Genomic DNA, 17,569 nt, shown 5'->3' with positions numbered 1-17,569 from the left:
GCAGACCTCGGTCCAGCAGTGGATTGACAGAGGCTGATAATTATGACAAGGAGACATATGTATCGTATGTATCATTATATATTTTAGAGTTTTACAGGGTGATAAGAAGCAAAGCTTTCAAACAGCTTTTTTCCCTTCTTATTACAATGGAGCAAGTTACAAGTCCTGCTCTGCCACTCTGCATTCACATGTTACCCCAGTTGTCAACCCCTATTACATTTTTAATTGGTTGAGAAGATGAAAATGAGCTGGTAACATGAATTTAAACATGTTGAGTGTTTGAGTTAAGGCAGCCAGGCATCTTTTGCCCCGAGGCTTAGAACCAGCTACATTATCTATTCATGGAGAACACTTTCCCAGCTCGGCACTGCATTGAATCAAATTCATGCACAAAAAAATGAATAACTCATTTACCTGCTGCAGCCGAGAGATTCTGGCACTTAAAAGTGACAAAATTGTCAAAGACCATTTTGGAAGAGAGTGCCATATTGCTAATTTTTCAGCATCTAATTTTCTAAGTTTATTTAGAAAAATTACACCTGTTCTACTCTGCCACATATTTAATACTGACAAATGTATGCTTTTATTCCTCCCTCTACCTCTCTTATTTTTTAATTGTAAAGGTCTGCTCAGGATAATTGTCTGATTTGCTTTCTTGGGGGAAATAATGTGCATTGCCAATTCTCCAGTTTTGCATTTGTTATTTTGAATAAATGAAGTAACAGAAGACTGTGTGCTTTTTACAGTAAGTTCAGTGCCGTGACCTGCAGACATTGTTTTCTTGTTCTAATAATGCCATCAGCAGTAAATTAATAGGATGTGAGTGCTAAAGGCAAGAGCACATATGAGAGACATGATGGGGGATCTCAGCGTGTTCCTTCTGTTTTCCCTGCAGTCCCATCAGTGGCTCCAGCCAACGTGAGCGGAGGGAGCGGTCGACGGCATGAGCTGGTCATATCTTGGGAGGTAGGATATTCTGCATAACTTGCTTATAAGACCTAATTGAAGGCTAGTCTGACAATTAGGCAAATGATAAGCAGTAGTGTGTTACACTAAAAGTATTGTTGACGCTGTTTCATGGTCCTGTATGCGTCCATATTAGTCAGTTCTGCTTCAGTTTCAGTTAGTACAAGAAACATTTTTTTTGGTTGCATTTTGTTTTTTCTTATGGTTTTCTTCTTCAGCAGAATTTATTACCATGTCTTTGGAAATGAATGACTAGGAAAGGTACTGAAATGATATCATGCAGCACCTAGACATTCACATTGCCACTTGATTTAGGTTCAGGTTGCAAAACTTTAGTTTTAAAACTCATAAAAATGAAAATGCACAGGCCTGTCAGGTAAATAAATAATGCTTGAACAAAATTGTAATATTCTACCAAGATAATGGAAAGGGAGAAAGTGCTTTTCTCGTCCTAAGGATTACGGTATTTTACCTCTTACGACGGCCTTCAAAGCTAAATTACAGGGTACTAAAAATCTGGTTCATTGCATCAATGCATAACACTAAAAGGATCAATACAAAATGAGCTGGTTTTCTCATGGAAGTTGAAAAATTTCACACATGCCTGTGCCCAATCTGTCTAAAGGGAACTGTAAAAAAAAATGAAGTGGTTCACATTTTTCACTTGCATAATTCCAGGAGGCTACCCGGCCACAGCAGCACTGTCATGTTTTTATGTACTCAGTCAAACAGAAAAGAGATAGTTTGCCACTGGAAACCCAGTCAACCTGCAGGGGCCGAAGCCAGAGCCCTGGATTCCTGCAGAGCTTTGCCTGCAAAATATCACAGAGGATAACACATTGTGGGGTCTAAGCTGCGGGAAATTCAAAACCGTATGTTATTCTTTTTAACAGTGTATAAACAACTCTCTTTGTTGGAATATGAGGCAGAACCTTAGGGAATTTTAGGGCTTTACCAGTGTGTTAGTCTGTTTTGTTTGCATTTGGTACTCTGCCCTCTCCATGTACAGTATATTGTTTAGAGAAGAGTGACTTTTGTATTTCTCTATCTTGGACTGAATATTTATGGTCTATTGTAGTGCAGGCTACTGCAGCTCAACCTGATCCGAATTGTGTGATGATGAATGGCAAAGAGAAGCGCAGGATGCAACGTATTGCCTGCAGATCGCCAGTTGGGGTTTCCAGTGGTAACAGTCTAATTGGCTGAGCGATGACAGGATTGGGCCAGGCTGAAGCAGCTGCAGGATGCTCGCTCTGTTGTACAGGTGTTGCTGTCCAGACCAGGTGTTTTTGGTTGTGACACAAAGCGGACAGCTGGACGGCACGTGTCTCAGAGGGCATGTAAGCTCTTTTGCTTGTTCCCATGCTGGTGTGAGCCCACAGTGATGAGTCGATTAGCAAAAACATGCTAAAAGCACACACGGGGACATTGTTATTCAGTAATAAATTGTTGCTGTAAATTTCTAAAAATAGGGATGTGCATTTACAGACATAAGTAGGGGGAGAGAGTATGACTGTCAATAATGACTAAAAAGTCAACAGATCATCGAATCCTGTCCATTCAGATTAATGTTGTTTATAGGATGCCTTTTCCCTTTTGTCTGTGAGTAGGTTTCTGTCCTCTACTCTTGTAATCTTTCATCTTCATTCTTGATTATTTGTGTGATTATACTCAGCAGAGGTCTGCCAATTTTGCTTTTTCTATAGCATTTAGCGCAGTGGTTTAATTCTTCTTCCATATCAATCACCCGTTAATGTAACACCTTTCATCTCATCCAAGGAACCAAAAAGACTTTTAAAATGTTACCCCAGCGAAAACACAATTACACGTTGTGGAAAAGAATCACCTTAATCTGGAAAGTGTTACTATGAGACAAAGTAAAATGGCCTAAGCAGAAGAAGAGCTACTACAGGTATAAGAATGGAAAGATAAAATGTAGAATATAAATCAGGAATTCTGGAGAGGAGGCTGCGATAGATGTGTTGTTGGTTTTTTTGGTATTTGGCAGCATTATCATTAGACACTCCATTCCCTGTAATAAATTGCACACACCTCCTCACTGGGGAGGTGTGAATAATAATAAAGTGTCAGTCTTCAAGTGATCCTCGTAAACTGAGAAATATTTAAAAACATCTGTTCATGATCCCGACCTTTACGATGTTTTTGAAATATTCAATCAATCTTACCCCCTGGATATTGAAGTGAACGATGTTTTGCCTAAGGAGAAAACATCTTTGACTTTGTACATTGTTTCGGAGAAAGCTTCATGCAAATATATACAGTAAATTAACAAAGCCTGAGGATTTCAAATGAGGAGCAGTTAAAGGTGCTATTAGCTTGGGAAGGGAGAACAGATGTGGATATTACTGATGGTTATTTTTGCACATATTAACTGCAGAGGTCCAACTGTCACCAGGAAAATAACCTTCATCTAAAGTGAACTGCACCTTAGTGTGGCATTACAGGAGAAGAAAAGTGTGTTCCAGATGGGGTTAACGCCAGCCTTGTTGGTCTGTGCTGTTCATTAAAACAAGAGAGAGTCATTACTGTAAGTATGGAATAACCATAATTTTAATAGATTCCGTATTCACAGTGACAGTTCAATTATAAGGAGCTGTAAAGGCTTGTTCAACAAGTAATAGTGTATCAAATAGTGTCTATTAAACAGTGTTGCAGCAAGGTACCGAATTTGCAGTCAATTATGTTGGAGGCAATGTGCAATGCTGGGTAGTGCGGTCTCATTTCTTCCATTCTGTTGACTCAGCTATTTTGTGCATTTTTATATAGTTTTATACTGTATGCATCTTTGTTTACAGACTTGTTAGGATGATACTTTTTTAAAGATTGAGGCTGTATGATTTGGAAGTTGCAGAGGCTGAATACTGATATGAAAGGCAGTGGAGTTTGTGAATTTTAGGTCTTTGCAAGACAAGCTTATTGTCTGATGCTTCGATTCACTGATGCTACATCTAAAGTGCTGCTTGAAGAATCAATTATCTTTGCAAATTGTGATCAAAGCCGAAATAATGATAGGGAACGATAACCACAAATTAAATTGGAACTCAAGGAAGGTCAGTAAGCAAATGCCCTTTTTGGAATATAAATGTCTTTTAAGTTCTTACAGAATTATAGTTCTTAGAAATTAAATGGGGGTTTAAAAGAAGACTCAATGAGTGTTACAAAAACAACAACATTACCAAATCAGCCAATCCTGGAATTACATTACAAAAACATAACCTGATCCTGGAAGACCTCAGTCTGTCTGCTTTTATAGGTGGCTGAAATCAATGGCTAATGTGTAATCAAAACAATAATTATTTTGTTTTGTTTGCATTGAAATGTAAATTCTGTTGCTTCCCTGCTGTCAGACCATGCTTTGAAACGAAGTATAAAAGGTACTTTAAGGTATAATATTAAAGTATAGCCTATACTTCTATACGGGTTCGGATTACTGCATAAGCAATGCTTTAATTAAACATTTTCTATGTAGCGATCCATGCTCTTATAAACGTATGTACAGATTAAAAAAATGACAAGAAGTACACACTTGATTCAGCCAAGAGTATGTCTTACAAATAACGGCTGTGGGGCAAGAAAAGGGTCAGTTTTCTAGACTTTTTATAATTCAGCCATGTGTTTGTAGTATTCTTGCATGATCTGAACCATAGCTTTCAGTGGTCTGTAACCAATAAATACTGTACATGCAGATGTGACCCCTCCCTTTCCTAATGGTAACAGGCCCTACTCAATAAATAAATCCTAAATCAGTGAGCAATGGAGATGAATATTGACACAGACTGCAGGAATTCACCTTCGTTAGTAGTATGGACATGTAGATAGGTAACTGCAGCCTGTGCAATCTCTGGATGGTTATCAAAATGGTCTGCATTAGTTGGGGCTCATTATTAAGTAGGATGAATGACTGAACAGTCTGTGCAGATCCACTTGCCTAGCTCATTAATGGCACTGATGAGTGACTGTTCTCAGTCTGAGCCAATGAGCACATTATTAAACTAGCCATACTACAGCTGTGTAGTTGAACAGGTTGGTTTGGGTCTTTGGGGAATTCTGTTCTTAGGCATGACTGCTGTTACCCATGGTTCCCTTTTCCGAAATAAATAAATAAATCTGTAAAACGTACAGGTTCCACTCCATTTTGCAGCTTAACTAGCTGTACTGGCTGCAACATTTTAACTGCACGGTCTACAGGCTTTTAAAAAATCCCAGCCAACTTGAATAATGAGAAAGAGATGGAAAGTCATTTATTTTGCAGGGAACACACTCATGAGTTAATTAGATGGTTGTGGTAATTTATCCTATGAGTTTGATCTAAACTACAATTTGGTCTACTACGACTGTGTGTTACAACAGGCTAATTTGGGTGCCTTCTGGAAGGAATGGTTATTATTTTGATGTCCATTCAAGTCACTGAATTGCTTTCTGACAAAAGAGGTGGATGTACAGGTGTTCCTGATTTAGTCAATTTGAACAAGATTTAATACCTGCTGCACATATTGTAATTCAATTTCTGCCTTCCCTAATAAATTGGATGCAGATCCATTCAATCTGAAACAGGTGCTGAAGGCAGACCCCCTTCTTCAGCTTTATGAGCAGAGACCAAACATGCCATGCCAACAGCCCAATCCCAAAGGGCCGGGCAGGACAATGCCCCCAAGTTATAAATCTGCCCAGTAATTTGTGATGGGCAGAACAGTTGTGGATTTTAACTGAAGAGAAGAATCAAACGTACCAGGCAATACTAAGAAAGGTCACCCCCGTTCATTGATATCTGTTTAAATACCATTGCAGGTCCTACACAGTTACAGAATTATTTTAAATTATGGGTAATAAATACAGCAGGGTTTAGGGGTTAAGGAGGACACAAACACGCTGTTATGTACTTACGTGCTTTTTAAACTTTTCAACAAGTCTCTGACTTTGAGACCACATTTTATTTTAAGACTATTAAGATTTGTATTATCATTGTGGCTGCATTCATACCCATTTAAAGTAGACCTTAATATGCCACGATGTTCTTACTGCTGTCATGCAAACTGAGCCCAGCAGCACATACAGGGTTAAGGTTCATGTTGATGCCATATAAAATAATCCTCACCAAACTGACAAGACTTTGACCTCTAGTGTAGTACTGTAGGCTATTGGAGAGATATACTATGCTTTAAGACAACCATGCTATGATTGTTATTGCCAAAGTGTAGATGCACTCCAACAAAATGTTTCATAAAGTCTAGCATTTCCTCAAAATGGATTAAAGATAATATTTTGGGGAGAGCAAATACAACAACGTTAAGATACCAAAGTGAATCATATCAATTGATCTCATACTTCATGAATGTTTTCATTACCAGCGGTATGATTTGGCTTGGAGGGAATCATGCTCATGTTTTTTTTTTTTTCTTAAGTTAAAACTGAATGTGCGTTTTGTGACCAAGTCCTGGTATAAGGAACAATTCAACCATTGTTATGCGTTCCCTGTCATTTAATGTGCTTTTCCCTGGAAAGGATCAAGGCATATTGCTATAGATACTGATGCAAAACCATATACATGTAATTTCCAGAAGCTGTGCTATTCAAAATATCCTTGCCTCGAGTGTGTGCCTTTTAATTGAAAAAGAAAAGATGGTGGTTTAATAACACGGTTAGGCTATTAATATCTACTGTGAAGAAAATGAGTCATCTCATTGCAAAATGGGCATTTCTGCAATAGAAAAATATTCCTCTGTGTGTAATCAGTATTTGATAAGCAGAAATGGGATGAATGGTGCTTTTATGAATTAAACAGATAGGTTGCGGTTGGTTTCAGGGTTCCTAATTGTACAAAATGTTAAATAACAGCACTGCATCAGTAAACATTGCACTAATAACGCCCAAAGAGCCGTGCTGTGGGGGGTCTTTCATGTGAGATCGGTCTTTACTTATTATTAGTCATCATTAGTTCAATTCTTTCTTCTTCCTTTATTTTTTTATGCCTTCTGATGATCATTTAGCTTTCTCAGCAAAGGTCCAGATTTTTTTTCTGTTTCTTTTCCCTAGCCAAATCATTTTCAGTCAGTGAATTAAATGGGAGCCATTTTCAGTTTGAAAAGAAATGTGTAAGATTGTGTGCAGTGAGATCTTATTTTTCTTAGAGCTGGTAGAGATCCAGCTGAATTATTTGAGAAAGTTATTCAAAGTGTAAAATTGATATATTCATTCACTGGCATTTACTTTTAGTACACCACAGGAAATATCAAAAATACAGATGTGATGTTCCCTGTTTAAACTGAGGATAAGGATAACTGCAGCATTTTGGATTTAACATGACTCTTGGCTGCACATACAGTGAGGGAATAAAGTATTTGATCCCCTGCTGATTTTGTACGTTTGCCCACTGACAAAGAAATGATCAGTCTATAATTTTAATGGTAGGTGTATTTTAACAGTGAGAGACAGAATAACAACAAAAAAATCTAGAAAAATGCATTTCAAAAAAGTTATACATTGATTTGCATGTTAATGAGGGAAATAAGTATTTGATCCCCTATCAATCAGCAAGATTTCTGGCTCCCAGGTGTCTTTTATACAGGTAACAAGCTGAGATTAGGAGCACTCTCTTAAAGGGAGCGCTCCTAAACTCAGCTCGTTACCTGTATAAAAGACACCTGTCCACAGAAGCAATCAATCAATCAGATTCCAAACACTCCACCATGGCCAAGACCAAAGAGCTGTCCAAGGATGTCAGGGACAAGATTGTAGACCTACACAAGGCTGGAATGGGCTACAAGACCATCGCCAAGCAGCTTGGTGAGAAGGTGACAACAGTTGGTGCGATTATTCACAAATGGAAGAAACACAACATAACTGTCAGTCTCCCTCGGTCTGGGGCTCCATGCAAGATCTCACCTCGTGGAGTTTTAATGATCATGAGAACGGTGAGGAATCAGCCCAGAACTACACAGGAGGATCTTGTTAATGATCTCAAGGTAGCTGGGACCATAATCACCAAGAAAACAATTGGTAACACACTATGCCGTGAAGGACTGAAATCCTGCAGCGCCCGCAAGGTCCCCCTGCTCAAGAAAGCACATGTACAGGCCCGTCTGAAGTTTGCCAATGAACATCTGAATGATTCAGAGGAGAACTGGGTGGAAGTGTTGTGGTCAGATGAGACCAAAATCGAGCTCTTTGGCATCAACTCAACTCACCGTGTTTGGAGGAGGAGGAATGACCCCAAGAACACCATCCCCACCGTCAAACATGGAGGTGGAAACATTATGCTTTGGGGGTGTTTTTCTGCACCGCATCAAAGGGACGATGGACGGGGTCATGTACCGTCAAATCTTGGGTGAGAACCTCCTTCCCTCAGCCAGGGCATTGAAAATGGGTCGTGGATGGTATTCCAGCATGACAATGACCCAAAACACACAGCCAAGGCAACAAAGGAGTGGCTCAAGAAGAAGCACATTAAGGTCCTGGAGTGGCCTAGCCAGTCTCCAGACCTTAATCCCATAGAAAATCTGTGGAGGGATCTGAAGGTTTGAGTTGCCAAACGTCAGCCTCGAAACCTTAATGACTTGGAGAGGATGTGCAAAGAGGAGTGGGACAAAATCCCTCCTGAGATGTGTGCAAACCTGGTGGCCAACTACAAGAAACGTCTGACCTCTGTGATTGCCAACAAGGGTTTTGCCACCGTTGAATTGGTCAAATACTTATTTCACTCATTAACATGCAAATCAATTTATAACTTTTTTTAAATGCATTTTTCTGGATTTTTTGGTTGTTATTCTGTCTCTCACTGTTAAAATACACCTACCATTAAAATTATAGACTGATCATTTCTTTGTCAGTGGGCAAACATACAAAATCAGCAGGGGATCAAATACTTTTTCCCCCACTGTACTTACAGGTCCAAAACAGCCAGTATTAGTTCACCTGTTGTTCCCATTTGTAACTTGTCTACTCCCTGTGTCTTTACTCATACTTGATTATTGATTTTACATACATAAATTATGTTCTAAAGCCTGGGGTAAAAAAAAAAATACTAATCTGGTACCTAATCTTGTGAGGTGAAATGAAAGCACTTGGTGTTTAAAGTAACTCTTCTTCACTCCAGCCAGTGTCAGAAGAGTTCCAGAACGGCGAGGGCTTTGGCTACATTGTGGCTTTCAGGGCCAACGGGACTCGAGGCTGGAAAGAAAAAATGGTGACGTCTGCGGATTCCACAACATTCAAATACCGCGACGAGACCTTCCCCCCGCTGACCCCCTTCGAGGTGAAGGTGGGGGTCTACAACAACAAAGGGGACGGACCCTTCAGCAAGGTTGTCACAGTCTACTCCGCAGAAGGAGGTATGTGCTTCAGGATCGTTTTCCTATTCCTTGGAAGGCACAAGCTGATATTGACACAAAAAAAAGTTACACTGCAAACTCATTGTGTTAAACTTATTATCATCTTCCATGCGATAACATGTCATTGTCTGATCCTCCTGTCATTGCTACAGATATGATAAAAAAGAAAAGATTAAAAATGCAATTCCACCGAGTGAATCACTGTGTAAGATATTGGACAGAACTGTGTCACAGCTAGCATCAATTCAAATGGGACTTCCTGCCTATTCCCTTGCCAGACTGATTTAGTACCTGTAACCTAAGATATTTTTCTCATTAAAAGTTGACTACAGAAAGTTGACTCCTCCAAGCAAAAACACGGAATCCATCAGTTCAATGCTGACACCTGTGTCTCCTGTATTTGATGGATGATTATCCTTTTTTTCGATACAGAGCCCCGGGAGGCCCCCTCTGAGGTGAAAGCAGCTGGTGTGTCTTCCTCAGAGATCCAGGTAGTGTGGAGGCCACCTAATCCAGGTCCAGGGAGGCCCTGGGGATACGAGGTATATTGTTGGATCAGAGTAGGAGACGCCTGCATGTGTGTGTGTGACTGTGTGTGACTCTTGAGTATTGGCCATGGAATGCAATATTGTCTTTATAAATTATAATGCACAGCCCCAGTAAACTAGCAGGAATATGAATTTTAGCATTTCTTATGTTCTTACACCCTTAAATCACTAAACTCTAAAGTTTCTTCATTCAGCACTGCCTCTTATCTTTGTGAGATGGTACAGTTTCTGAATCACTCACAGCTCTTTTTTCTTTTGCATTCTATCCATTGCTTTTATTTTATTTATAGCCTTTTTTTTATGCATGCGGGATGGTTAGCAAGGTTAAGATTTTTGCACATTTTAGGCAACAAGTCTCAGGGCTAGGCTTCACTGGTGCACCTACAATGTCTCTGTCAGGTGAACTTCTGGAAGGATATGGAGCAGGAAGAATCTGGAGAGAAAATGAAAACTCCTGGCAATGAAACATCCATCTTACTAACGGGGTTGGAAGGAAACACTTTGTATCACATCACTGTGAAGGGCTACAACAACATTGGCCAAGGGCCCGCGAGCATAGCTGTCCGAGCGAAAACCAAGAAATCGCGTATGTTTGACACAACCGATCGTATTGATGCATGTTGAAATATACATTGGTTATGCATAAATACAAAGATGGGGTAAAACTCATCTAAATAACTAGAAATTGTTTGGTTTAGAACCTTAACAGTCAGTCTATTTTTCAATCAATTAATTCCATCTAACACTATGAAAAATAATGGCTCATCTGTGTGTGTTTTTTGTCTAGCCCCAAGTCAAGCACCCAGTAATCTCATGTGGATTCAAGATGGAGATAATGTCTCCTTAGGATGGGAGCCAGTCAGATCACTTGACAACGAATCAGATGTTATGGGGTACAAGGTCAGTCTTCCACTGTAATAGTGTTCATGTGAAACCTGTGATAGCAGTACCTATGGGAGGAGAAAACCAAGTCACTGACAAACAGCCTCACAAAGTCTCATATTGTATTCTTGTGAGGGCCTTTCTATCATGAACCCAATAGCCCTTAGATCATGACCTTACCTACCTGAGCAATTTCAATTACTTCTCTGTTCCGATTTCTTATTTTTACTGAGATAAGTCAATGGATGAATGTCATGTTTGAAACACAGTGGTTGCTGCAAAACTGACTGCTGTTCCATTTTTAGGGATCTTAAGTGTTAATCTGGTCTTTTCTTATGTTAATACTAAATGAGCTTAGTTCTGTACAGAAATATCAAATAAAATAACAAATAAACTCTGTCTGATACATTATGGCCCTGTTACAGCATGTTTGGAATGGTACTGATTACAGTGTCATGCGTGACTCACACGTTGCTCAATGTGCTGTGGCTCTGTGCATATTGTACGCCAGGTCCTACTTCGTCAGGAGGGCCGGAGCCACAGTGAAGTGATCGAGACAAACAGCCCGTCAGCTGTCCTGTCTCTAACAGAAGGGGGAACCTACATCATCGAGGTGCGAGCCGTCAGTGAAGGCGGGGAGGGCACGGCCAGCTCACAGATCAAAGTGCTCAAGTCTTCAGGTGAGAACAGGTTGAGTTCTGTTCAGGTCATAATGGTCCGACTTTCTTTCACACATTTAACTTCACTGATTGATTATAGCAGTGGTTCTCAATCCTGGTCCTGGCAGAACACTGACCCTGCTGGTTTTTGTTCCAACTGAGCTCTCAATTACTTAATTGAACCCTTAATTTAAGTATTTACATTTTAATCTTTAAATTGTGTAACTGATAAAAAGTTGGTTCCTTAATACAATAAGTATAAAATTGTATAAGGAAATGATTAACTTAAAACCCCTATGGTTAAAAATAATGAAAAGACTGATTTAGGAAATTACTTAAATTAAGGGTTCAATTAAGTAATTGAGAGCTCGATTGGAACAAAAACCAGCAGGGTAGGTGTTCCACCTGGACCAGGATTGAGAACCACTGGGTTATAGTATAGACAGAGGGGTATGATGTGCCTTTTAGAGTCCAAAACGATAAATCATCAAGGGTTTCACTTAAATGAATGTGCCTAAACAGGGAACTAAGGCGGTAGATACGATAAAAACTTTGATCTTGGTAGTGCACCTTTAGTACATGCACAAAAATAACTCTTGATGCAGTACTGATCATCAAGTCGTCACCTCTTGTTGCAGGGCTAATGACAAATTCACCAGCAGTTTTTTGTGTCATGTGGGTGGTACTAATTAAGTTACCACATCTGTCACACAAACCAGTTTGCCATAGCTTAATTCTCTTTTAATTACCACATTGGCACACACCTACATTGTTCCACAGCCAATTAAGTTTGCCACTGCCCTTGGATAACAAGATAAATTAAAAGTTTTCCATTGCAGCACTATCAGGCAATTTGCTAGTTATCACACATTAATGGTTTTCACAAAGCACAGACTCTACTGCACAGCTCAAGGGACACTAACCGTGTACCACATCAAGGGATAATTACATTATGTTTGAGCTGTATAATGGTGGCTAAGCATTAATACACATAAACTACACCATATATACTGCTGCAGTCTGGACCTTAGAGTCTCCCAAGGGGCAGGCATTCCAAAACAGCTACTTTCAAACAGGACACTTAGGATTAGTTGCACAGGTAACCCATCCAGCTGTAGGTCAGCTTTTATTTCTTTATTTTAAACTCTCTGACACCCCAGCTCCAACATTGTGGGCTGTGTTGTAGTCATGTCGCATGTAACTGGTTTTAGAATTCGTTGTTGTTGTTCTCCTCTTAGGTGTCAGAGCTAAAAACCACCAGAGATCCCTTCACCGCCTATCAACGTACTCCATGACAACAACGTTACTCCTAGCTTTAGTGCTCCCCTCGGCTCCATGGTGATACAGGAAGAAACGCTCCACCAGTCTTGGAGTTGGACTTCTCTTATCTGAAAGACTTACAGCTTGTCTGGCCTTATCCCTTTGACAGACCCACAGGCATGGATATAGGGCAACTCATCCCTAGAGAAAAAAAAAAAGAAAACTAAAAAGAAGGTTGAAAATATGCATTTTTATTTGATTTGTATTTATTTTTTTCTCCAGGTCTTTCCAATATCACTGTAGTATCGTACTGTACATTGTGCGAAAAACATTCATGCATTCCTCTAGACCAGCTATCAGGGTTTTCTGCATTACGTCTGCCATCTGACAAATTCATTAAATCTCATCAGTTCTGAAGCCGTGTGAAAAAGTGGACGGACCTTTAAGCTGCTGTGGCTGTTAACCTAGGGCTTCTTTAAATTGGTTCTCTCTGTCAGTCATTTCTATCACTTTTCCCCTTAGCTGCTAAATGGAGCAAGAGGAACTCCGTAGAAATAAGTGCATTGTTTTCTTATGGACAAAAAAAAAAAAAAAAAAAAAATGTTTTTTATAGTATCAGAGTCTTACTATTTCAAAATCTTTTTGTACTTTGTGTTACCTTTAGAACAAGTGACGTGTGTGTCGGCTATGTCAACGTTTTTGTTTTTCAATAGCCAGCGATGATGCTCAGTGAACATGGGGAGACCAATGTGCCAGGCTGATGGTGACAGGCTATTACCTGTAGTGCCCAAATAAATTATTAGAAGACAACAAAACTGAATCATGGTGATTGATATTAAAACAAATAAATGTGATGTATATTTTTTAATGGATAATGGCTTGTCTGTTCATTAAGAGGAAACGGAGGAAGACTGAAACAGCACAAACTACATGATCATTTGCCTTTTATCCATGATTGTTTACAGAAATCAGTTTCTGCTCAAGACCCATGCGGTTTGTGAAGGCTGGCTGCAATTCGAACCGTCACAATATTGTTTAATTGGGTCTCTAAGGTTGAGGGAACATTTTCTAAGTATGATGTTTTCCAGTGAAGCAACTAATACATTTAAGCTTGTAATACTTTACAGAATCGGTTGTGCTGCACTATCCCTTTAATCCAAATATGAACCGTCTTTATTGCTAAAATGTTAATATTGTACAGGAATATTAACAAGTCGTCAATTTTAAAGAGATTCATGTTATGGTACGCAACAAAGTTGTCTATAATCTCCGTGATGGTACCTAGCCCTGTTAATATTACATTAGTTCTCCTAAGCAGCCACCCTCCTGTGCAAAACCTGACCTGTGCTTCATTCGATTGCTCACGTAGCATGACAGAATCAATAATGACTGCTCTTATGAATATGGAAGCTATTGTTTTCAGAGGAAAGCTCAGCACGAATGTTGCCGGGTTACCGTTTGCTCTTTTCCTTTTTATTGCCTATGGCCCAGAACTTTGTCTCCCCCACTGGGATGAAGTCTAAATTAATTTGCTGCTAGTCTAATTAATGTCAGAATGGAGGTACTAAATAACCCCAGAGTAACTCCAGGATTGTCTTGGCTCAACACCACTCTAGATGGATAAATATCGTATAATAAATGTCTTTCTTATTTGTCCCAAATTTTAACTAGCTCCCCTGGTGCTTTCATGAAGTCGGCAGGAGCCCCTTCATTGCTCATGCAGTTTTAAATGGGACTGGAGACACAGCCACATTTCTAACATTTAATTAAAGAAACGCAGCCTCTGGTTTTCTGCTCGAATCAAACCAGCCTCCCTACTCAGCCCTGGGCCTACGGGTAAACATGTGCGACTCACTCAAAACAAACCGAAAACTCCTTGCCAAGCACAAACTTTCTAAAACAAACTCGCACTGAATTTCCCACTTTCTCTCTAGGTCAAGGGCATTGGTTCAGTGCCTGTTCATTTATCCGCAAACAAGTGCTAATGTTGTCATGTTTAATTATTCAGTCTTTTCCGTATAAGTTCATCTGAATTATGATAATAGCTTATGTAGCTTGCAGTGGGACCTATTTGGTTTAAAAAAGCCAGGAACCCTTCTGACAGCATTTCAAATAATACTGTCCTTCTTAGCTGATACCTAATGGAAGTGGGGGGGATGCTATCCTTCATCTGTCGTTATGCAGAATGAAATGTGTATCTATATTAAATAATGGATGGAGCTGTAAAGGTTCTTCCTAACAGCTGTAGTCCATTTGTAAAGAGGCTTCTGTGGTTGATTGCGTTTTGATGCAAATCTCACACCTTTCAATGGTAAGGACCCTGAAATGGTAGCTGAAGTGCTCTGGGGGCGAAGGGAGGGAGAGATAAACTTCATGCATTCATGGGCTGAAAGCAAAGCAGGTCCCTTATTAAAACGTACAAGGTTTCGGTAAGCACTCCAGCTGAACAGTAAATCATATCTACTGAAGAACTGTACATTGTAATAACATTCACAGACAGTGTCATCTTGCCAAATTCTCTCTACATGTAAAGCTCCGAAGAGATGAGACATGATGGGCAGGATTAGAAGGCGTCTCTTGGGTCATCCGAAGGCCTAGTCAGATTTTCTCAATCCTCTGTCTCATGATCATTCGTTCCGATTCATGGATTGCAAAAATTTATGTAGGTCGTGTACGGGGTTTAATTGTTCCCAGTTCGTATCCGATTGACTTTATGTGGATGTTCAATTAGAGAACAGATTGCAGAATTTAATTCAAACATCTTTGACCGCACATTAACCAGACACAATACCCGTGTGTGGTGCAAAATGACCCATCCATCAGTGCAGATATCTGACGCTTGTAATTAATGGCATGAAAAAAATCCAAACGCAGCACATTTTCTCTGGAAATCAGCTCCTGTCTTACTTTTCCCGGACAGATACTCACAAAAAGATTTGGCATAAGACTATTCTTAGGAAGGATAAAATGATAGAATGGATAATTAATTCTTCAGAAATTGGGGTGTATGTAGAATGTAGAAGGCAGTCTCCTCTCACCATTTTCCCCAAAAATTTTGTTTTAATTTCCTGCAGATATTTAGAAGATGTCTAGTCCCCCCAGGAATGAAATATATAAATAACAACAAACCAACCAAAAAGATGTGTACTTTTTTATCACACGAAGCCGTCTCCGCAGAAAACAAAAAAAAAAAAAAACGAGCATCCTAGCAGAACAAATTATTTATGCCATTTGAAAAGCTGCAGCGTTCCTTTCAGGTGCCACAGTAGATGCAGCTCGAGCTTTCTCTGTAGCACATTTAGAAGACATGGAAAATAAAAAGGAGTTTGCTGTTGTGCATGTAAATTCAACGTAGGCTCCCTACTGCACTGTGGTATAAGGTTACCTATCTCTGCTGCTTTTTGTTACATGAATAGGCAAAGGCAAAACATGACATGTCTAGAATCCACTATGACTGTACAGGTTCGAGTGTGTACATTACTGTTGTCAAAAAGAGTCCACCGGTTGTGCACTCTCTGAGCAGAGGCAGTTTGATTGTTACATTGTAACTTCTGTGGACTTGATTTTGTCGTTATGTGCAAAATGTGAAATGAATGTAAATATGAAGAGATTCTTATGGGCAATGAACTGTACAGGGATGTGCAAAGGAAGCAGAGCAGGGGACTGCTGACGAGTAGGTGTCTGCCTACTCCTTTACACAAGTTTCCTCTCCCAGCCAGCCCCCCTGCATGATGTGCACGGTACACGACTGCAATCCTCTGATCTGAAGGCTGAGGCAAACAAGGGTCTCACCCCCTTTTGTGTTATACTGTGTACAGTGTACATACTCTATATATATATTTGTATACTGTGTAGACAGCCGAGTAAATTACTAGTTGCTGTGTAATGTATATGTATAATTAGACCTTTTTAATAAATTATTAATTATTCTCTTTATACTGACAGTTGTTTTATACTTTTTAAATTGTTGTCAATGAATCACATCTTCCCTCGATTTAGTTTTTTCCTTCCTTTAAGAAATACCAAATAGTAACTTTTTTGTTTGAAGGTGTTTGATGTGTGGAAACACTGCTGTTTAATCTCTTAAACCAAGACCATTACTTATAACCATACATAATACATAATATATGTATTATCTTGGTAAAGAAATTGTACTGTTTAATTGGTTTTCCCAGTGTTTGTATTGTTACTGTTGTTATTTTTGTTTTGAAATTTGCACAGATTTGCATTTGATTCTTTTATAACTGTTCAACATCTACATCAAGAAGTACATTAGAACCCATTAACTAATACTTTTGACCCTCCCTGTATTTGCCAGAGTGCAAAATTAACAAAACAAAACAAATTCTGAAGTGTTTACACATTGCTTAACAGGGAACATGAGGGAAACAAAACAAACCGAAAATAAACGCAGCCTGCCTTAACGGACTGTGTCTGTGTGAGAAGTTATGGAAAATAAAAAGGGACCTACTGACTCATTATTATATGCATCTCACACTGCTTTCCCAAAACTGTTATACTGATGCTTATCATCTATTCAGTATGTCACTTTTTCCAGTTATATTGAGGCAATCTTTTTTTTTGCTTGAAGGAGTTCAATGGAGAGAAACAAGAAATTGTATAATTTCATGTTTTACAATTTTTCAGCAGAACAATAAACTTCTCAGTTGAAATGACATTAATCTCCTAAACATTTTTCTTAAAAGATAAATACTTAAAATAATACTATAAATTAGATAACATTCTACAAAATAACATAAATCAGCCCCAGTGCTATTCTACTATGGTAACAATACTCTCAGAAGTACAATACCAATGACCATTGAGCAAAGTTGTGTCAGGATTCAATCTCTAGTTTTATTTTAGTTAACTGGAATAGTCTATTGTCAGAAAGAACGTAAGAAAG

General features: G+C 39.2%; 1 protein-coding gene across 1 annotated transcript in view; it reads left to right on the top strand.

The window, feature by feature from the left end:
* Positions 1 to 16,562, top strand: part of cntn5 (contactin 5) — a 90,911-nt gene extending 74,349 nt beyond the window's left edge. Inside the window, exons 16-22 of the mRNA XM_066699414.1 lie at positions 896 to 966; positions 9,080 to 9,314; positions 9,747 to 9,856; positions 10,262 to 10,448; positions 10,650 to 10,762; positions 11,256 to 11,424; positions 12,642 to 16,562. Of these exons, the coding sequence (XP_066555511.1) occupies positions 896 to 966; positions 9,080 to 9,314; positions 9,747 to 9,856; positions 10,262 to 10,448; positions 10,650 to 10,762; positions 11,256 to 11,424; positions 12,642 to 12,745 (989 nt within the window). The 3' untranslated portion in view covers positions 12,746 to 16,562. The remainder of the gene's footprint in view (positions 1 to 895; positions 967 to 9,079; positions 9,315 to 9,746; positions 9,857 to 10,261; positions 10,449 to 10,649; positions 10,763 to 11,255; positions 11,425 to 12,641) is intronic.
* The last annotated feature ends 1,007 nt before the right edge of the window (positions 16,563 to 17,569 follow it).

Source organism: Amia ocellicauda, chromosome 3 (genome assembly GCF_036373705.1).
Source record: "Amia ocellicauda isolate fAmiCal2 chromosome 3, fAmiCal2.hap1, whole genome shotgun sequence".
NCBI lineage: Eukaryota > Metazoa > Chordata > Actinopteri > Amiiformes > Amiidae > Amia > Amia ocellicauda.
Note: the sequence above shows the minus strand (reverse complement) of the source record. Positions and strands in the feature narration are given on the sequence as shown.